The 23573-nt window shown below is 38.9% G+C and overlaps 1 protein-coding gene across 2 annotated transcripts in view; it reads left to right on the top strand.

The window, feature by feature from the left end:
- Positions 1–23573, top strand: part of LOC126236744 (thyroid receptor-interacting protein 11-like) — a 462638-nt gene that overhangs the window by 336747 nt on the left and 102318 nt on the right. The window contains exons 4-13 of one of the 2 annotated variants that reach the window (XM_049946279.1): positions 5685–5778; positions 11302–11414; positions 12422–12563; positions 12653–12735; positions 13030–13135; positions 13236–13322; positions 16696–16781; positions 17002–17127; positions 17203–17325; positions 23420–23558. In XM_049946279.1, the coding sequence (XP_049802236.1) occupies positions 5685–5778; positions 11302–11414; positions 12422–12563; positions 12653–12735; positions 13030–13135; positions 13236–13322; positions 16696–16781; positions 17002–17127; positions 17203–17325; positions 23420–23558 (1099 nt within the window). Of the gene's footprint in view, positions 1–5684; positions 5779–11301; positions 11415–12421; positions 12564–12652; positions 12736–13029; positions 13136–13235; positions 13323–16695; positions 16788–17001; positions 17128–17202; positions 17326–23419; positions 23559–23573 lie in introns of both variants that reach the window. The other variant, XM_049946278.1, reaches the window with a different exon arrangement.

The raw sequence follows: 23573 nt of genomic DNA, 5'->3' as shown, positions 1-23573 counted from the left end.
GTACTCCTCAGTTCTGTCCGCCAGTGTTGCACATTACCAATGGCACGCAGCCGTAAAGTAATGGAAGAGAGGCAGAACGATGCTGTGGTGAACGGTTCCCACAACAATAGCAACCACGCCAGTTATTTTGCTTCTGTCTGAGAGCTGTGGAGTTCTGAGTGACTTTTCTGTTGCACGGGTTTTCCACTGTTTTGAAGGAATTTCAAAGAAACAGAGGTAGCTGGGGTAACAAATCGAAAAAATAATAATTGTATTATTACTCTGTGTTCTGATGGGAGGCCAAGACTCCCTTCTAGCCAAATACTCAGAACAATATCCCTGCACAATCTCCAAAATTTTGTCGGCGAAACTCTGGTTTCAATTTGAAGTTCTCTCAGATGTCATCAAAACAAATCGAACTGACAATCTGGAGGATCAGTGTTCAAATCAGTGTCTGGCTGAAAAGATTTTTATTTTCTGTTACAGTCCCAAATGTACTTTCAGATTATTCATTCCGATCATCACAAGCAGTCATCCTCAAATCAGAATTCCTTGGCAAGAGAATGCTATCGATTTCAGAAATAATTACTGTCTAGTTATTGCTTGTCATGTGGAATGTCTAACACCAGTTGCTGTATTGTTGTATTCTAGATCATATCAGTGAGGTAACAAAATCTGTTAATACTCATATATTGCATCTCATGTATCTGCACACACAGTTTTGCAGCAAGAGAGAAAATGGGGGCAGTGGGGTAGGGGGGGACTCTTTAAGGCAGTGGACTCATATTCTGAATTAAAATGGTTCACATCACCATCCTATATCCAAACATAGGTTTTCCATGCTTTTGCTAAATCAGTTAATGCAAATGCAAGGATGATTCCTTTTTCCAAGGTCATGGCCGCCCTTGACCTATCGGTGCTTGTGTTCTGCCTCTAATGATATCATCATTGATGGGACATTAAACACAAAAGTCCAGGTTTCCTTTATATGTTGGCTGTTGGAATTACAGTTTGCTGCGGAACACCCTGAGACTCCAGGAAGAATGTAATAAATAATGTTAAAGACGTATGCTGACAGGTGTAAATATTACCAAACTATCAGTTTAATAAGTAATGCTGCCCAACTACTGGCACAAATTATTTAGCAATGGATGGAAAAACTGACAGTACCAAATCTTCAGGAAGAAATGTGAAAACATGATATTAGTACTTAACATATGACTAAACTTACAACGTGGATTAAAGAAAAGGAAACTTGTGTTTATAATAGTTGCAGATTTAGGGAAATTCTTAGATGATCTTGGCTGGAATACATTCTTTGAAATTCTGAAGATAGGAGCGATACAATATAGGGAGCGAAAGGCTATTTCCGCATCTCGTGGTCGTGCGGTAGCGTTCTCGCTTCCCACGCCCGGGTTCCCGGGTTCGATTCCCGGCGGGGTCAGGGATTTTCTCTGCCTCGTGATGGCTGGGTGTTGTGTGCTGTCCTTAGGTTAGTTAGGTTTAAGTAGTTCTAAGTTCTAGGGGACTGATGACCATCGATGTTAAGTCCCATAGTGCTCATAGCCATTTGAACCATTTTGAAAGGCTATTTACAACTTATACAGAAAACAGTGTTATAAGGGTCACAGGGCACATAAGGATAGCAGTGGTTGAAAAGGGAGTGCGATGAGGTTTGAAGCCTTTTCCCCACATTATACAATATGTACATTGAGCAAGCAGTAAAGCAAATCAAGAAGAAATTTGGAACAGGAACTTCAGGGAGAAGAAATAAAAACTTCCAGGTTCGCTGATGACCTTGTAATTCTGTCTCATAGCAAAGGACTTCGAAGAGCAGTGGAACGGAGTGGATGTCTTGAAAAGTGGTTAAAGATGAACGCCAACAAAAGCTAAACAAATGTAATGGAATAAAACTTCCCAGTAGATGAAGACTGTGTGCCAGACAGAGACTTGAACTCGGGACCTCTGTCTTCTTTAATCCCTTTACTGCTGTGTGCGAGACTTGGTGACCACGCTTCAGCTGCTACATCATCACGCTTCTCATCATGTGCTGGGTACTGAAGACTTTGTACATACTCGCCATTTCTCAGAGTTTTTACTGTTCCAGGCTTTGGATGGATACTGCCCCAGTTCGGAGTATTTCTTTAAAATATTTACTACATTACTGACTCCAATCTGTAACAAAAATACAGTCATACAGAAGTGTGTCAAGATTCAGAATTGACAGAAACATCAAGCTGTGCGATTCTACACTGTAGTGAAATTTTACAAAAAGTGACAGCACTGAACTGACTGTTGAATGAAATGCGATCTGTTTGAATTAGAACAAACGATAAAGTGTGTTGAGAATCTGACAGTAACATTGCAATCAAATGGATCTCCCATTCTACCACAGCTAAAACTAAGCAAGATCATTTCTCAAAACTTCTACAGTGATCGGCCTCACCATGGCACATCAGTGCTGAACTGCTGCAGCAGACAACTACACTCAAAGCGTGGCGCACTTCAACTCCTGTAACAGTCAACTGTAGTCAAAAAGATAAACTAAGAATCACACCAGCACTCAATAGACCTATCAGAAAATCCAAATAAATGGAAGTAATTTAAACAGACAAAATTCCAGCTAAGATTATATTGGCTCGCATCTTTGTGCTCTATATTACTGCCATAAAAATGTAACGAAAGAAGATGAGGTGGAGTACTTGGGATCACTGGTTATGGGTGGCCATTCAGTTCAATGTATACTGTAGACTGCAGTTTGTCTGTATAGATGTATGTTAATATGATGCGACTAGACAGTGTGTCCCATGAATTTTGATGAATTTCATTAGGAGGTACACAAAAGCACTACATGTGGAAAAGATTTTTAGCCATTATGCTTTCATTTTCAAATATATTGATGACAAATATTGTCATGCAAAATCTGTTTCAAGGTAGGCGGAGTCGATAGCATAATTAAAAAAAGAAAGAAATCTTACTTGGACATGTCAGATCTCAAGCCATACCGTTTCTGTGAAATTGAAGAATTAGTGGTTTTCTTAGCCACTATGTGTTTTCTTGGTAATTAGTTACAGTAGCAGTCAAATAATCAGACTACGTGAATACAAATTTTGCAATCATGAGTAACGATTATAGCCAAGACAGACACCAAGCCCACACACACCACAGTAATACAAGTTTATATTTCAACTAGTCACGCAGATGATGAAGAGCTTGAAGAAATGAATGATGAGGTAAAAGAAATTATTCAGATAGTTAATGGAGATAAAAGTTTAAAAGTGATGGGGGACTGGAATTCAATACTGGGAAAGGATAAGAAGTATAAATGATCGGTGAATATGGACTGGGAGAAAGGAATGAAAAAGGAAGCCACCTGGTAGAGTTTTGCACAGAGCATAATTTAATTATCACTAACACTTGGTTTAAGAATCATAAAAGAAGGTCGTATATATGGAAAAGACCTGGAGACATTGGAAGGTTTCAGATTGATTACAAAATGGTAAGGCAGAGATTTAGAAACCAGGTTTTAAATTGTAAAACATTTCCAGGCGCAGATGTTGACGCCAACAACAGTTTATTGGGCATTAACTGTAGATTAAAACTGAAGAAATTGAGAAATGTTGAAATATAAGGAGATGGGACCTGGGTAAACTGAAAGAACTAGAGGTTCCTGAGTGTTTCAGAGGAAGCATTAGACAACAGTTGACTAGAACAGCGGAAAGAAATACAGTAGAAAATGAACAGGTTGCTTTAAGAGTTGAAATAGTAAAGCAGTGGAGGATCAAGTAGGTAAAAAGACAAGAGATATTGAATTTAATTGGTGAAAGGAGAAAATATAAAAATGCAGTAAGCGAAGCAGGCAAAAGGAAATACAAACGTTTAAAAGATGAGACTGACAGGAAACGCAAAATGGCTAAGCAGGAAAGGCTAGATGGTAAATGTAAGGATTTAGAAGTGTATTTCATTAGTGGGAAGATGGATACTACCTACAGAAAAATTAAAGAGGCCTTTGGGGAAAAGAGGAGCAGTTGTATGTACATCAAGAGTTCAGATGGGAAACCTGGCCTAAGAAAAAGAAGGAAAAGCTGAAATGTTAAAGGAGTATATAGAGGGTCTGTACAAGGGATATAAACTTGAAGGCAACATTATAGAATGGCAAGTGGATGTAGATGAAGATGATAATGAGATACTGTGAGAAGAATTTGGCAGAGCTCAGAAAGACCTAAGTTGAAACGAAGCCCCGGGAATAGATGGTATTCCATCAGAACTGCTGATAGCCTTGGGAGACCAGCCATGACAAATCTCTTCCATCTGGTATCAAGATGTATGAGACAGGCAAAATACCCCAAGACTTCAAGAAGAATGTGATAATTGCAATTCCAAAGAAAGTAGCTGCTGACAGGTGTGAAAATTACTGAACTATCAGTTATCACGGTCGGAAAATATTAACACAAAGTCTTTACAGAAGAATGGAAAAACTGGTAGAAGCAGACCTTGGGGAGGATTGGTGTAGATAAAATGCCCTATTTCTGGGGAAGTGAATAAAGGTGAAGCCTCATATTATTCTTAGTGCCTCCTAGTAATGATGAAGGCTATCTCTTCAAGGGATGAGGTACACTAGAATATTACTCCGTGAAATGCCATTATGGGAAATATACAATATATGTAGGTACTGGGAGATGTAGAAGCTTGCACAGGATAGAGTAGCATGGAGAGCTGCATCAAACCAGTCTCGGGACCGAAGACCACAGCAGCAGCAGCACAATATATACCATATTAAGATACTGATTTGCCTGTTTCCTTTACTGGTAATAAGGTTAAGTGCAGAACTTAATCAACGTACTGTGTGAGAGATTGAACAGTATATTTCTGTGAGTTAAATTTATTATCAATAAGTATGCCCAAAAATGTAGAACTATCTGTCCTAATTGTTGACCTGTGTCCCTTTGCTACCTTAATCCTTGTTGCTATTCTATTTATTATAATACAAAGGTGTACTCGGTGAGGGATAGCTGCTTCCCCATGTTAGAAAAAAATCTTCTACAGGGAGAAAAAATCTTCACAAACCCAACTTTCATCCTGTTGCACCAGGCACGTACATCAATTCAGTATCAGTTTGGGGGGGGGGGGAGGGGGGGGGAGGCAGAACACTTAGTAGTGGATACTGACTTGAAGCAAATGCACCCAGTGTCATTTGTTTTGAGATATCAAAACTGTTTTGTCATTCTTTTTTAAAATGTTATTGAGAGTTTCTTATGTTTTTGTTTATCTAAAGCATGTTTATAACAATGAAATCAATCAATTATTGAGAAAATTATTTAATTGGATAGATAAAAAAATATACTCACCAAGCGGCAGCAGAACACATACACATAAAAGGCGTTGTGATTGGCAAGCTTTTGGAGCCAGTGGCTCCTTCTTCAGCCAGGAGGGTTGAAGGGGAAGGAAGAATGGTGAAGGAAAAGGACTGGAGATATCTAGGAAAAGGGGTAGGTTGTGGGAAAGTCACCCTAAACTGTGAGTCAGGGGAGACTTATAATATGGGATGAGAAGGAAGACCTTCACCCTTGCCAATCACAACAGTCTTTTATATGTGCGTGTTCTGGTGGCACTTGGTGAGTAGATTTTTTAGAGCAGATTTATGCTACACTAACACAGTGAACATTCTTTTTCTCTGACTGTCTGACATGCTTTGTGTGTTTCAGATTGCCAATAATGATCAGAATGAAGCCCCCTGGTGGACAGTGGAACACAGGTGTGATCCCAGTTTTAGCAGTGGTTCCAAAACAGCAGCATCAGGTATGACCTGCTTGTAAGGAGTAGTGATTGCATATATTTATTATGCTTTGAATGGTGATAAACAATGAAAAAATGTGGAGACTGGGACACTAAATCAGTAACCATCACAAATGATGATTTATAATGGAATTTTTTGAGCACAAAAAATTGCAGTATTTCTATAATCATAATGGCCAGTAAAAGTAATCAGTGCATCAGCAAAGAGAAGAGGAGAAAAATTATCATGGTTGTACTGCAGACAGTAAAGTGACTCTTTATTATTTATATTTTAATCTGCATTTAACTGTTGGTGAGAATATTTATCCTTCCCTTCCCTTCACTTCAGCTGATCATTTACATTTACTCCAAATGACTTCCACAAGAGACAAATATTTCTACTTATGTTTTCCACTGTCATTGTAAAACATTGATTTTTAAATACACTTTGCGAGAAGGAACATCACATGTGCAGCATAATTACTTATTCCTGAAGTGCATCATAGTGAGTGAGGTCACACAGCAGCTAAGACACAGGAATGAGTGTGATTCAACTTCTTTTGTGAGTTGCAAGATATGTCTTTAAATTGTAAGACATCTTTAGGGAAGAGAGTTCCATGTTTTTAATAAAGAAATTTAAGTTTTTCTGGGAAATATGTAATTTTAGTGTTGCAACACCAGTTGTTTTAATTGCACTTGTACAATTTTTTTTAACTGTTCAAAAAGAATTTCTGCCACTTTCCTTGAATGAAGTTATTGCCTACTAAAAAGCTATAACCTGTTACGAGCAAGCTTACTAGATTTTACTTGTTGATTATATTGACAGTGCTAATAGACATATCATCATTGTGTGGTAAATTAAAACTGTACAAAACTGAGACTTGAACCTATAAGTGACTTTTATAAAGCTTCAAAGTGTTCTTCCAACACCATAGAGGTATTGCACCAGGTTCAACATGGAACTGCTCCTGTTCTTTTTATGTATAAATGTCTTGCCTTTAAACATCAGGTTCACCACTGGAACATTCTTTGCAGATGATACAAGTATGTTACTTAGTAATGTAAATGACTATGAGCTCCAAGAGACCATAAACAGTGGAGCAAGGAAGCTGGATGATTACTTCTCCATAAATAACCTGATAATTAACACAAACACCTTTTAGAACTTCCACTTCTGAAGAGAGAGCCACCTTGCTTGCCCATTGTTTCCAGACTGTACTTGAATGTTTTGCTCATACGAGTTCAAATAAAAACAAAATCACCCAATTCAGAAATGTTTTTGTTTAATAAAGTGTGAAATAATACAATACTAATTTATAACGTACTGTCTGTTTCATTTTCTGGTTTGGCAATCCTTTAACCTTCATCGAGTTCCTTGTCATGCATTCCAGACTCCGTACAGTAGGTTGGGCCTTTGGAGCCAGACTGTAAGACATGCTCTGATCAGCAGATCATGCAACTGATAATCCACCCCCATGAAAGGCAGGTTTCTACATATGGCTCTCAGTTCAGCAAATTTTCAGGTTGTTACAAAATTTTCGTTGAAGCATAAGTCCATTAAAGAGTGTAATGAAGTAATCTCTGATAGATGTACCTTTACCGAAAATGAGATTATACGTTGGTGTGCTAAACTTAAGGATGAAAGGAACTTTTGCATCATGTGTCAGTGCTAAGTAATGTAGTTCGATGAAACTTGGACTGTATGTAGAAAGAACTGCTACAGTATAGTACAGAATGCAACTAAAAGAAATATGCCCTGTGATGAACAGAAGTGACACTGTTATTCAAAGATTACACAGCAGTCACCATGATTTATAATAGCACCTGGACATTACAAAAGAAGGTGGGACATGGTTTTTAACAGTGTGTGTATAACCACGAACAGCAGTGTATGCTGTGTAACATGATCGCTCGCTGGCCACGAAGTTGGTGAGGAGTTCTTGTCATGGGGTGTTCCATTCCTCCATGAGCACAGTTGACAACTACTGGATAGTTGTCAGTGCATGTTCTGCTATATGTCCCCCCAATGCATCCCACACATGCTAAATGGTATTTAAGTTGGAGAGAAAGGGCAGACCATTCCAGTCGACGAATATCCTCTCATTCGAAGAGCTTCTCCACTAGTGCTATTCATTGCAGTCATGCATAGTCATCCATAAAAATGAAGTCACTGCCAATTACATCCCTAAAAAGACATAAATGGAGAAGGAGTATAGTGTCACAGTAATGATGACTGATGATTGTACCATGTTGAAAGATTTGGAGGTCAGTACACTCATGTGACATTATGTCTCCCACACTGTAACTCATGGGCCATCAAAATTATCATATTTGACAATGTTCCTGGGTGTACTGTGTGTTCCCACCTCTCACCACAGGAGGGAACAACCATAATTACTATGCACAAAGAATCTGCTCTCATCTGAGAAGAACATATGACCCCATTCCTCACTGCTCCAGTCCCTATCTTTTGGCACCATTGTAAATCTTTGAATGTGGTACCCTCACTGGGCAATTTTGTCATGTCGCTGTGTCTTTTCAGGTGCACATCCAACCCTGACTTCATTTTGTGAATGAAAATGCACTGCATTGAATAGTGCAGGTGGAGGAGTTCTTGGAATGAGAGGATATTTGGCAAATGGTGTGCCTCCCCCTCCCCCTCCCCCCATTCGACTTAAATCCCATTGAGCACATTTGGAAATATGGAATGTGTTGGGGAGATATATTGCAGCACATCCACATACACCAATTAATGCCTTAGCAGTTGTCAACCACATCAGTGAAGGAATTGAATGCTCTACCACAAGAATTCCTTACCAATCTTGTGGCCAGCATGGGAGCACATTGCACAGCAGGTGTTACTGCCAATGGTAACCACACACCCTTTAAAAAACTGTGTCCCAATTTCTGTAATGTCCACATTACCATCATAAATTGCGGTGACTTCAGTGTAAGTATTGTCTTTGAATAATAGTATCATTTCTGTTCATCTTGTTGTATATATTTCATACTGTTGCCATTTGCACTATACTGTCTTTCTACATGTTATCCAACTTTAATTGCACTTTGTTATGTGGCACTGACACATCAAGCAAAAGGTACTTTCATTCTTAACTTTTGGACACCACTGTACAGTCTCATTTTGTAAAGTCATGTCTATCAGAGATAAATTTGTTGACTCTTTTTATGGATTTACTGTGTGATGAAGAATTTGTAACAAGCTGAGAATGTGCTGAACTGAGACTCATACCTAGAAACCTGCCTTTCATAGGCATTGTTTTATCAATTGCATGATCTGATGAAATAGGCATGTCTCATAGCATGACTCCAAAGGCCAAACTTAACATGTGAAGCCCCACTGTAACTTGCTTTGTGGTCCCACTGAAAGATTTCTGCTCTTCTTGACCATCACCTCCAACCAGTATATCATGAATATATCATTAATTAACCTGAAACAACCAAGAGGTTTTCAATTCTGGAAAATTAGGATAGTTTCATCTAGATGGCCCATAAAAGATTGGCACAGGGTGGTGACTAGCTTCTCACATCAAAGATACCAACTACTTCCTTCACCAACTCTCTGCATCCCCACCCCATTACCTCCTGGATCCCTACTTGTCACTATTGATCCCACCTCCCTATACACCAGCATCCCTCATGCCCATGGCCTTGCCACAATCAGACACTATGTTTCCAGACTCCGGATCTATTACATCATTTCTCACATGCCTTGCCAACTATATCCTGACACACAGCTACTTCTTCTCTGAGAGGAAGGTATATAAACAAATCTGCATCGCATCTACGGGCACCCAGATGGCAGCTGTGTATGCTCTAGAGGAAACATACCTAACCTGTAAAGACCCCAAGCCTCCTATCTGGTTCAGCTTAATTGATGATATATTCATAATCTGGACTCAGGGTCAAGAAACCTTATTCTCATTCTTTATAACGTCAATACCTTCTCTCCCATCTGCTTCACCTGGTGTTCCTCAGCCCAATATGCCACCATCCTGGAAATTGACCTCCACCATTCTGATTGCTCTATCCCACTAACCACCAACAGAACCTGCATTTTGACAGCTGTCAATCTTTCCACACTAAAAAGTCTCTCCCATACAACAGGCCACTCATGGATGGCAAACCAGCAGCAGAGAGAACTCTCTTGTGCAGTATGGTGATGTCTCAGGAGGGCCTTCACAGACAGGCACTACCCCCAAGACCTAGTCTGCAACATATTTCCTATGCCCTATCCTTACTCACCCTTAATCCTTCCACCACTCTCAAGAATCAGACACAATGGAATGACCTCCTCTTCACCCAGTATTATCCAGATCATAACAACTGAACCATATCCTTCACCAGGGTTTGATTATCTGTCATCATGCCTAATGTGGTGTTCTGCCACCCACCCAATCTTCACAACATCCTAGTCCATCCTTGCGCCACTTCCACCCACAACTCCTTGCCACAGGGGTCATATCTCTGTGGGAGATCCAGGTGCAAGACCTGTCCAATCTACCCACCCAGCACTTACTACACTAGTCCTGTCACAGGCTTATCTTACACCATCAGAGGCAGGACTACCTGTGAAAGCAGCTATTTCATATACCAAATCTACTGCAATCACTGTGCAGCATTTTATGTCTGTCAATCTGTCAACTAACCACCTGTCCATCAGAAAGAATGGCTACTGTCAAACTGTGACCAAGAACAAAAGTGACCACTCGGTGGTACAATTTGCAGCTGAGCACAGTATGCTCAGTTTCAGCGGCTGCTACGTAATGTAGCCTGGACCAACTGGATCCTCCCCTCCAGCACCAGCTTTTTCTGAGTTACACAAATTAGAGTTCTTCTTGCAACACATCCTTCACTCCCATAGTACTCCTGGCCTCAATCTCCATTAACCCTCTATACCCACACCCTGCACCCAACAATTTCTCCTTTCTCTGTACTATCACCCCCTTCTAACTTAAATCCACATCAGCTTCATTGTGTACCACTTACTATTGGCTCCAAAACCCATACAACACATGCCTAGTCAATGCATCTGCCACCCCTTCCTGCTGCATTCCTAGGCAGCAAACCAGCTGGTTCCCTCTGAACCAGTGGCTGCCTATCCCAACCTCTCTTCCTCCCCCCCCCTCTCGCTCTCCCCCCCCTCTCGCTCTCCCCCCCTCTCGCTCTCCCCCCCTCTCGCTCTCCCCCCCTCTCGCTCTCCCCCCCTCTCGCTCTCCCCCCCTCTCGCTCTCCCCCCCTCTCGCTCTCCCCCTCCCTCGCCATCCCCCTCCCTCGCTATCCCCTTCCCTCGCTATCCCCTTCCCTCGCTATCCCCCTCCCTCGCTATCTCCCTCCCCCGCTATCCCCCTCCCTCGCTATCCCCCTCCCTCGCTCTCCCCCTCTCTTCCTCCCCGTACAGCCCCCAGTCTACCTGCTAAACTGTCTTGATCTCCTTTACTCCTAAAGTATTTACTGGAGAAAGTTTAACAAGTGGTGCTGTATGCATTGGTTCAAATAATAGTCTTCACAAATTTTTGTTTTTGACAGGTGACAGATCAGACCTGAATGTCTTGGCTTTGGAGAAGAAACTGAGAGAAAAAGGCGATGAGCTTGATAATCTGAGAGACCAGTTTTACCACTTGCAGAAAGAAAATGAGAAGGTATGGCAAGAGTAATTTATTTATAATTCATTGCATAGAACTTTGCATTTTTTAGGACTTTAACAATTGATAGTTCAGGCACTTTTGAATTCTTTGTAATCTACAGTTAAAGAACATGAGGATGATTTTAGATTTACTTTATTTCAATATTTGTCTTTTGCTTAATATAATCTTATGCTAATGGCAAGAATTAGTTACTAAAACATTAGGAAAGGCAACCCCTCACTTTGCAACTGACTGGTGTTTCGTGTGGTTGTGATAAGAATTGTCACAAGAGGAGATAGAAAATTACGTTGGTGTATATGAAAAGTCATGTGACAATAAAGAGCCTGTTCTTTTGGATTGTATTCTATTTGTGAAAGCAAGAAACACTGACCTGAACACAGAGCTCAACCCATATGGCACTAGCTTAGCTTAGTTTAGCATCTCCTCATTATTTTTCACATACTTAATGATTTTACTCAAGACAACTTCACACTTAAGATTACTCTATTTAACTCTAAGTAAAACTGTATAAATTGTTGCCAGTGTCAAGTCACCCTCAGAATAATTTCGTTTCTCCTTGTTATATAAGATTACATTATTCTTAAGAAACAGAGTGATATTTGATTCCAATAATCTTCTTCCTTGATCAGGTAATGTAGATATTAATGTCTGATGTAAAAGCATCCAATTGCAATTTGTCAAAGGCTTATCTAAATTGCATATGCAAGAAAACTTAAGAACCAAATTGGCATGTCATCTTTTGTTGTGTAATCAGTAATGTCTCTCTAGAATTTCAGCACCTTAATATATATTAATTCAGAATAATGCCTGTTATGCACATTTGACGTTTTATATAAGAACTAGAGTCCACTGCCATTAATTTGTTGGAAAATACTCCCATAATGTATTTGTTTCTTTGTTATTTTCTTACTGTAAGCCATAAGTGTTAATACTAAAATACAGTGAGTCATTCTGAATGAATAATAAAGGTACCTATAAATCATATAATTCTTATTTTTAAGTTAAGGTTGCTTTCCACTGAAGTCAGAGGATCAAAATGTGCAAACTGTCAGTCACATGAAAGAAAATTAATGGGAGAAGACACAGGACAGCCTATGGAGCAAAAAGAAGAGAAATGGATTGAATTAGAAGAAAAGCTGATTGGTAAGCTTGGCTTTGGCAACTTGTTACTGTGTTTAACAGTTACCTTCTGTATGTGAAATTACGCATTAAATTACTGCTTCTGATTTCAGTGTCAACAAGGAGAACCCAAGAACTTGAAACTGAACTACAATGTATGTGGGAGCTGTGTCACAGGTACTTAATGGACACACAGGTAAATTTTCTTCCATATATTCCATGTTTTGTAAAATAATGAGTTCAAGAACAGAGCTAAACTTATTGTTTTTTTTTCCATGTTTCTTGTATTCATGTCAGCAGTGTGTGACTGCTCCTTTCCTGATGATTTCACTGTCGTTGTGATATTATTAGGCTGCAGGGAAAAAATTCTGTTACAAACCTGTATAAAGTCTTTACGTTATATCACATTGATAACAACAAAACCCTAGTAACTGTACTTAAATTTTCACAAGATGTGATCACTTTCTTATAACAGTGCTTCTGTAAACAGGTGCAAGAGCTTGAAAATGTTGTTAAACAGTTGAAGATGGAAAGAAATGATCATCATCCAAATACACTAGTTGAAACTTATGGCTACCAACAGGATGTGGTGAGAGGTAAACTGGACAGCTAACTTCTATATGTCCTCCATAATATAATTTGTACTGACATAAGTCTGAGTTTATGTATTTTAAATATATGATCTCTCTCTTTTAGGCACATGGAAGAAAATTCAGCAAGAAAACAAAGATTTAAAATTGAGAATTGAAGAGTTGGAATCCTTAATATCATCCAACAATAAAGGTTAGCTCAAATCATTTCCGAAATAATGTATGTGTTGTGTATTTACGAATGTTTCTGTTGCTGGAAACATTGCCATCATTGATGTGAACATTTTGATTCAATAGAACAACGAAGTCCCAAATTATGCAAACAGTATCTGATCTTATAATCCTTGAGTAACTTAGCAGTCATTCAGCTTTTTTTATTGTACTGAAGGATATGCAATTAATAATATTACAGTTTCCAATAGACTTAATGTTGCATTCAGAGCTGTAAGAGGAGACAACCAAGGAAATTCCATATAAACCAAAACTATTCCAATAGCCTTAGAGGAAGCCTTCAAATCCTTTAACACAGAGAACAAAACATAAATGTTCACCTCAATTGCAGATAGCCTTCAGGAGTGAACAGAAGTACCTAATACAGCAGATTTTAATGTAGATTTGAAAGTCAACAGTAATAATACTAAAATAATGTACAATAAACAAGGAAACTAAAGTTATATAAGTAAACGATGAAGTCGTAGAACAAATTGACGAGTTTATTTTTTAGGTTCGGGAGTGCTTACAAAAACTAAATAGGGTTTTTCAAAATTAAACTCCAGTGTGCCTGAAAAGGAAAGTTCAGTATCAATGCAAATTTCCAGTTTTGACTTAAAACAGTGAGACAGAGTTTTTATGCAAAATTCATTCAAATACTGATAGGGAAAACAAACGAAGGGATTTTGGGAACATAAGGGAGTAGAAGACAGAATTATGTATATTGAAAATGAAATTGAGGTTAATAGGTGCTGGATGGACAAAGGTGTTCTTCGCTGAATTCTAAGGGACAAGAAAAGACCTACGTGACAAAACTAACACAAGATGGGTAGATGGCCTAAAAAACTTGCAGCGCCACATAGATATGTGTAGTTGATAATCATGCATGAAATCTTTTGAGATGGTCTTCAACCAGCAGTAGATAGCAAGTATTGGCTGCTGCCATTGCAGCTGCTGCTGCTACTGATGATGATAATAATAATCATCATTTTCATTTTGTCACAAAAACATCAAAATAACATTTAAGTAATGCCATCATCATTTGAAAAGAGAGGTTGTGGAAAACAAATTGAACGTATGTTTTGGAATAGTCATTCAATTACTTTTATGAACTCCACAGTGTTTGCCAGTTATAAATTGTTTTGTGTTGTTACAAAGCAGCCATATACATTTCCAATGATTTTACAAATTTGCTTTTTGCTGCTAGTATAAAATTACTGTTATTTTTTACAAAGCTGTTTTCGTATATGTGAACGAAACTAGTAATTAACATATGTAGATTGCCACATATGCTTATCTTGTTCCCATCCTTGAGATTCATCAATATTTGCTTTTGGTGCTGTTGTTACAAAGGAAATCTTGTAATTGAAGTCAGCCCAAACACTTCAGTTTATTGCTTGAACAGTCCACAGGTGTACTTCCGGTCCATCGTGTCCTATGGGCACAAGATTTCAGCGATCAGACATGTCGCCATCATCAGGTGCACTGATGAACTGAGCTCCTGAGGGCGGGTGGCTGTCCTAAATCCCCTTCCCCTGCAAGGCATTCTCTCCACAGTCCACGACCGCGGCCGCGCGCATGCGGTCGCTGAGAGGCTGGCATTGGCATCTGTGGTGGCGTCGGTGTAACTGCCTCGTCTGCCCTGGTCGCTCATTCGTTTTCTTTGCTGAGCCTCTTTTTAATTAGACTCAGTGCTAGTTCCCATGCCTTGCTGAGGTTGTAGCCACAATCTCTGTTGTTGAGTCCGTCCCTGGTACAAATTTCGATAGCCTCTCTAACGACGCTGTCCCAGTATTTAGATGTCTGTGCCAAGACCTGGTATGTTGGTAGTCCATTTCATGATTTTCAGACAAACAGTGCTCTGCGACTGCCCACTTGTTGGGGTACATAAGTCAAGTGTGCCTCTGATGTTCTCGGCAATGATCTTCGATGGTGCGCACTGTCTGTCCAATGTAAGTCTTCCCACACTCACAGGGAATCTGGTATATGCCGGCCTTCCACAAACCGAGATCGTCTTTGACACTTCCCAATAATGCTAGTGTTTTATTGGGCGGGCAAAAGACAGTTCCTACTCGGTATTTCCTCAATATTCATCCTATTTTCCCCAATAGTGCGCCAGTATATGGTATATAGGTGGTGGCTATCTCTTCCTCCATGACTTCGTCCATTTCCACACGCTGTACTGTAGAGGTGGGGTGGAGAGCACATTTGATCTGCCATTCCAACTACCCGTTTTTCCGAAATACAGTTTTGAGGTGTTCCAGCTCACGGGGCAGACTCTCTGCATCCTATATGGTGCATGCCCTGTGCACCAGTGTTTTTAGTACCCCATTCCTCTGCGAAGGGTGGTGGCAGCTATTTGCATGCAAATACAGGTCAGTGTGCATTTTCTTCCTGTATACCCCATGGCCCGGGAATGGTAAACTTCCTTCTGCTTCGGTCTCCATAGTGAATTTGATGTTCGGATGTATGGAGTTCAGTTGTGTAAGGAAGTCTAGGAGCTTTTTCCTTCCATGGAGCCATATCATGAACTTGTCATCAACATAACGTAGAAAACAAGTAGGAAACCTACTTGGGAAGACTTACATTGGATAGACAGTGCGCACCATCGAAGATCGTTGCCAAGAACATCAGAGGCACACTTATGTACCCCAACAAGTTGGCAGTCGCAGAGCATTGTTTGTCTGGAAATCACAAAATGCACTACCAACATACCAGGGTCTTGGCACAGACATCTAAATACTGGGACAGCGTCGTTAGAGAGGTTATTGTAATTTGTACCAGGGACGGACCATCAACAGAGATTGCGGCTATAACCTCAGCAAGGCATGGGAACCAGCATTGAGTCTAATTAAAAAGAGACTGAGCAAAGAAAATGAATGAGCGACCAGGGCGGATGAGGCAGTTACACCGACGCCAACGCCAGCCTCTCAGCGACCGCCAACGCGCATCTGTGTGCGCGGACCGCGGAGAGAACACCTCGCGGGGGAAGGGGATTTAGGACGGCCGCCCGCCCTCAGGAGCTCAGTTCGTCAGTGCACCTGACGATGGCGACATGTCTGATCGCTGAAATATTGTGCCTATTGGACACTATGGATCGGCAGCACACCCATGGACTGTGCGAGCAAGAAATACACCAGGAGAATCTGAAGAATCACTTCAGTTTATTGTTCAGAACCATAGTGTTTCTGTTACATAAAAGTCAAACCATCCACCTGAATAAAAATGAAATACTTCAACAATGTTAAAAACTGATTTACTTTTGTATGAGAAAAAACTAATAAACAGCATACAGAAATTTCGCAGTTGTGTCGATTTCATTTTCTTTTATATAGTTGTTCTTCTGTCTTTCACAGGTCTGCAGCAAGAATTACAAAATGGATTCACAGGAAGTGAAAGTGTTAATAAGAGTGTGAGGAATTTTTGCAGGATGGGTCCAAGTGTAAGTGTAAGTTCTTTCGTTTATTTTTTGAAATTCAAGCTAACTGTCTGTTTCCATTTTTGTTATTACTTTCAGAGTCATGAAAATGCTGTATTTTCTTAACACCCAGCTGTATGTGCCAAGGCAGTTCTATTGAAGATTAATTCGAACTCTTTCTCTTTGCCACATAAAAGCATGATAAGATCTATGTACTTTTCAGTAAACTCACTATTGTTTACAGGAAGTGAATGGAACTATGGGAAAAACATTAGAAACTTCAGTTCATCAATTAGATGATGCTTCTTGCATGGTACAGCAGAAAGAAGAAAATGCTATTGCTGCTACTACTACTACTGCTGCTGAGAAGGTAGTATATGGCTTTGACACTAGATGTAGTTTATATTATGTTATTAGCCTTCTCATGTTTCTCACTGTTTAATAGATTGCTGAACATGTTGACACCAATGCAGCAGGAGCTACACCAATGGATAAGAAACAGCATGAAGCATATGCAAAAGCAGAGGCTTTATTAAAAGAAGAGAAGGAAAAACTCCAGGAATCAAATGTAAGTAAAGGATTTATTTGATGTAATGTTGTAACTGCTCATAATTTTTTATGGTTACCATCATGACCTAGCTAATTCTAGATTGCTTCTACTGCCTCTATTCTAGGTAACATTGACTTTCATAAAACGTTTTTCAGATACAAATAGTTTCATTTGGTTATAGACTCTTTTCTTCTCCAGAGCTAAAACCCAACATAGAAAATCCACAATAATTTATTTAGGAATTGTTTGCTACTCACCACATATAATAGGCATTGAGTTAATTACACAGTCTTCATCAGATGAAGGAATAAGTCCGACAGCTGAATAATATCGAGCAGTCTTTTTCATTGTGCCTCACTGCCTTTCAATGCCTCCTCTATATGGACAGTAAAAGTCTACCATTGCATATTATTGTGAATATAATAGAGGGAAACATTCCACGTGGGAAAATATATCTAAAAACACAGATGATGTGACTTACCGAACGAAAGTGCTGGCAGGTCGATAGACACACAAACAAACACAAACATACACACGAAATTCAAGCTTTCGCAACAAACTGTTGCCTCATGAGGAAAGAGGGAAGGAGAGGGAAAGATGAAAGGATGTGGGTTTTAAGGGAGAGGGTAAGGAGTCATTCCAATCCTGGGAGCGGAAAGACTTACCTTAGGGGGAAAAAAGGACAGGTATACACTCGCGCGCGCGCCCACACACACACACACACACACACACACACACACACACACATCCATCCGCACATACACATATTGTTGCTAACACAAATCAGTTTTGATAGGTCAACTTTTCTGGAGCAAAATCAACATCATCATTAGTTAGTTAGTTAGATTTACATTTCATGGATAATTTGCATGATTATTTACAACTTATATATAGCCACCTATGTAAATTAGTAATTTTTCTGTACTGCCTTTTACATACACCATGAAAATAATTTTTTCTGTGGGATAGTAGAAGCTCTCAACAACAAAATTTTTTGCTTTGTTTTTAAAATTTGATTTGTTGTATGTCAGATACAGAAATTTTGGTGATAGCATTGTGCACTCCTGTTAATGCTAGAGTTAATCATAATGTGGAGTAATGAATTTCACTTTTCTTTTGGTATTATGCTGATCATTGTTCCTTTTGAACTGTAATAAGTTGTTTACAAAAAACTTCTAGAGGGGATATATATGTTGTGTAGCAGTAGTCAAAATGACAGACTCATTAAACAGACGTCTACAAGATGAACATGGGTGAACACCACATTTTGATCAGTGAGAACTTTCTTACCCCAGAACATTATGCCATTCAATATTTTTGAATGAAAATTCACGAAATATATTAACTTGCCAATTTGTTTATCTCCAAGGTAGTAGATGTATGGAACTTAGTTGCTTTTGTATTTCAGAAACAGGTTTTTTTTTTATCAGTTTAAATTCTCAGCAATATAGACACATAATTTTTTTTCAAGTTTCTTCCATAGTCATGCTATGTAATACATTCCTCAGTAGTGTAGCACCTGTACATGTGCTGGAGTGAGATGACGTGTTTTTGAATTTGAGAGTTGAGACTGTCGTCAGCAAACTGCTCAGTTATATGTTTAAGAATATCATTTACTACTTCTTCTGTTGCTGTATACGGGTTTTGAATGGTTACAATACTAATGTCATCTACAAAAAGAACCAATTCTGCTTGTTGTGTATAGATGTAAGGTCTTTACATATTTGAGAAAAAATAGTCTTGTGTAGTCCCACAAATGATTTCTCCCCAATCAGAAGAATTGTTGTTCTTATTGGATTACTGAGTACTCAACATTTGCCCACTTTCAGTTCTATTACTTGGTCAGTCCTAATACAGTCATTTATTGCCCTCCAAAAAGAGATAAAATATGTATGTAAAATGGGATGATACTTAGTGAAATAATAAGTGTTTGTGTAATCAGGGAATTAGATTACTTGTTCTTGGTTATGTTCTTAATCATTTATTAACACTCTGAGTTGCATTAAAGAATTAATATAAAGACAATGTAAACAATCTGTTGTGTTTGGCCTCCTAGGCACAGTCTTTGCCACCATTGTACATGTTAGAATAGTTTACATTTTAAAATAGTTGATTGTGAGATCCGTACTTGTACTCTGCTTATATGTTCCATATTGCAACTTTGTAATTCAAGTTGTCTTCATATTGTTCAAAATTCCCCATGGAATCACTGTTAGAACTCCATCAAACTTCAGTGCATAGCAAAGTTTGGAAACTCTACATCAATGCAGGATGTAAATAGATACTAATCATATTATACACTAAAAGAAATTGGATAGTGTTCTGAACAGAATTTTCATCTGAAATTTCATGGCATACAGCAATGTTATGTACTATGTTTCCCTAGTTTGTTGCCCGCATCTCGTGGTTGTGCGGTAGCGTTCTCGCTTCCCACACCCGGGTTCCCGGGTTTGATTCCCGGCGGGGTCAGGGATTTTCTCTGCCTCGTGATGGCTGGGTGCTGTGTGATGTCCTTAGATTAGTTAGGTTTAAGTAGTTCTAAGTTCTAGGGGACTGATGACCATAGATGTTAAGTCCCATAGTGCTCAGAGCCATTTGAACCCTAGTTTGTTGCTGTATGTAAACAGTCTGTGTTTTCAGTAAAATAGATGATGTCTGCATGAGGTTTACAGCAGGAGACAAAGGGATGATTCTTTATTGTATCCTACCCTCTTGTATTAAGTTGTAGGTCGTGCTTCTCTAGTGAACGTTTCTCAGAAAAAACTGTTAAACATTGTTTCTTAAATGAGCTACAGACATTTCATATAACTCATATGTTGCTCACTATACAGTGCCATCAAATCAAAGTTTAATATATCAGTGCAGAATTTAGCAAAGTTTACCTTAATGTGAAAAGTTGCTTCTTCTGAATCTAACTTTTTCATGTCAGTTTTGATGCTATGGTCTACATTTTTAATGCTTTGTGTGTGCTTCTCACTAACCAGCATTCCTTCTGTGACTGCTCCTAGCACAAGAGCTTCCTTTGCCTGTATGATTTTTTTAATGACTGGATTTGCTCATCTTTGTTAATAACTTGCAATCAACATTCTGAGGCAAGCCATGAATGTTGCATCATTGTGCCAAAATATTGCCTTAATTCTTCTTTTTATGTTACCCTGCACCACTTAACCCAGTTCTAGATGCCAATAATCAATCCAGCCTTTTTTTTTTTTTTTTTTAATAGACTCTAGTACACAGATGCTTACACCCATTTTCTTTAGTGTTTTTGCATTTTGTTTCACACATTTGTATGTCCATTGCTCTTGTAAACACTATTTAGGAAAGAATAATCTTAATGTCATCTTTGGCTTGAAATGATTGATAACCCTCCTTTGTAATCACCCAAAATGCTTCCTTCTTCATCCTTAATTTCTATATCAAGATGAAGGACCTACAAGTTTTGAAATTTTTTGAGTCTTCTCCCCCCCACCCACCCTCCTCCACAAACACACACACACACACACACACACACACACACACAGATATATATATATATATATATATATATATATATATATATATATATATATATATATATATATATATATTCGTGCAAATGGAACTCGTACACATGACTGCCGTCTCAGGCAAGTGAGCGTGGTTTCAGTTGCCTGAGATTGCAGTCATGTGTGTGAGTTGCTTGTGTGTGTGTGTGTGTGTGTGTGAGAGAGAGAGAGAGAGAGAGAGAGAGAGAGAGAGAGGGGGGGGGGGGGGAAGCCTTACTGGCTGAAAGCTTTATTTGTGACAGTCTTTTTGCTGTGCCTATCTGCAAGTCAGCATCTCCGCTATATTGTGCTATATTGTGAGTAGCAACTTTCCTTTTCATAATATTGTTACATTCCATCCTGTATTTTCCACTGTTTTATAAATTAAGCATTTTTGTTGGCCATATCATGAAGTTTGCCTTCTTAAGGTGAATACTGGAAAGTCCTTCTATCTGCTTGTAAATTCAACAGTATTATCAAATGAGTTTTACATGTGATATAAGTAGTAAATGGCGATGGGGAAAGATCAGTACAGATTCTTGTGTCTGTGAAAAGAGCTATGTGCAAAGCATACAACTACCACCATCATACTTTAGCAAAAGACCTGGCCAAAAACCTGAGAAAACTTTGGTCATATGTAAAATTGCTAGGCAGTTCTGAGGCATCCACCCTGGCACTCGTTGGCCAGTCTGATGTGACAGTAGAAGATAACAAAATGAAAGCTGAAGTTTTTTAATTTTGTATTTACGAAATCATTCACACAGGAGAATCGTACAATACATTTTTTGACCATCACACATAGTCCCATATTGACAACATAGTAATAAGCATTCCTGTTTTAGAGGAACAACTGAAAGAGTTGAAAACAAACAAGTTGTGTGGCCAGGATGGGTCCCAGTTCAGTTTTACAAAGAGTACTCTGTGGCATTGTCCACTTACTTAACTAGCATTTATCACTTACCTTTCACCCAACACAAAGCCCCAAGCAATTGGAAAAAAGCACCGGTGACTCCTGTATATAAGAAGGGTAAAAGAACGAACCAACGAAATAACAGACCTTTATCCTTAACATTGGTTTGCTACAGAATTGGAGAACATATTCTGAGTTTGAATATAATAAATTTACAAAGAACCAGAAAGCTCTCAACCACAAGTCAGCATAGTTTCAGAAAGCATTGCTTGCGTGAAACTCAGTTTGCCCCTCTGTCATATGATATACTGTGAACTATGATTGAAGGGCAACAGGCAGAGTCCACATTTCTAGGTTTAGAATAGGTTCCCAGGTATATGAGTGCCTTGAAGACTTCTTAGTATGTTTTCCTTGAAAGTGATTGTTCAGCGCAGACAACGGTATCACTGGCATTGCCCCAGGGAAATGTGATTATGACAGCTATCATTTTCTATATACATAAATGGTCTGGTGGACAGGGTGTTTAGCAATCTGTGGCTATTTGCCAATTATGCTGTGATGAATGTGAAGGTGTCAAAATTGAGTGACTGTAGGAGGATACAGGATGACTTGGACACAATTTCTATTTTATGTGATAAATGGCTGCCAGGTTGAAATGTAGAAAAATGTAAGTTAATGCAGATGAGTAGAAAAAACAAACCCATAATGTCCAGCTACAGCATTAACAGTGTCCTGCTTGACACAGTCACATCATCTAAATATTTGGACATAAAGTTACTAAGCAATATGAAATGGAATGATTGCGGTTGTGAAGGTAAATGATTGACGTCGGTCTATTGGGAGAATTTGAGGAATGTGATGTTCATCTGTAAAGGAAACCATATAAGATGCTACTGCCAAATATTCTTGAATACTGCTTGAGTGTTTGGGTTCTGCACCAGGTCAGATTAGACGAAAAGACTGAAGCATTTCAGAGGCGAGTTTTTAGATTTATTACCAGTAATTTCAAACAACACACAGGTATTATGGAGATGCTTAGGGAATGCAAATGGGAATCCCTGGAGGGAAGGCAGTATTCTTTTCAAATAACACTAACGAGAAAGTTTAGAGAACTGGCGTTTGAAGCTTTCTGTAGGGCAATTTTATCGCTGCCAATGTACAATCTTACAAAGACATTCATACACTCTTCTTTCCTCACTCTGTTCATGAGTGGAACAGGAAAGGAAATGACTAGTAATGGTGCAGGGTGCCTGCTACCATGCACTGTACAGTGGCTTGCGGAGTGTGTATCTAGCTATATTTTTGAACACTTTTTTATAACAACTAAATACTTTAATGTTTATCATTGCTTTTTCGTAATTCATTTTTTCTGTAATTTTTGACTTTCATTGAATTTAAGATTTTCCAGTTTTCTACCTTTCACTAATTACATTTTCCTTGGGTATTATTTCCTCTCATTCATTCTGCTAGTTCCTTCTTCCATTAAACACTATCTTTCCTTGTTGGTTTGTGGTAATTATCTTCATTTAGATACTCCGTTTTAGGGATCATCCACCACATGTTTTATCAGAATTCTTCCCTTTAACTGTTCACCCTTCTTTCTGACACTGCTGGAAATATTATAAAATTTATGAAATCATTTTGGAGCCATTTTGTTAATGCTTTTTGGTATTTTCAGGTCTTCTTGAAGTCAGAAATGGTAGCCATGGCGAAAGTCATTCAAGATTTGGAATCCCAACTGGCAGATATAAAAGGAGAAAATGATTGTTTGAACAACAGTATTGAGGAACTGGATAAACAGCATCAGGCTGCCATAGGTAAGGTAGCAGTTC

Source organism: Schistocerca nitens, chromosome 2 (assembly GCF_023898315.1).
Source record: "Schistocerca nitens isolate TAMUIC-IGC-003100 chromosome 2, iqSchNite1.1, whole genome shotgun sequence".
Classification (NCBI taxonomy): Eukaryota; Metazoa; Arthropoda; class Insecta; order Orthoptera; family Acrididae; genus Schistocerca; species Schistocerca nitens.
Note: the sequence above shows the minus strand (reverse complement) of the source record. Positions and strands in the feature narration are given on the sequence as shown.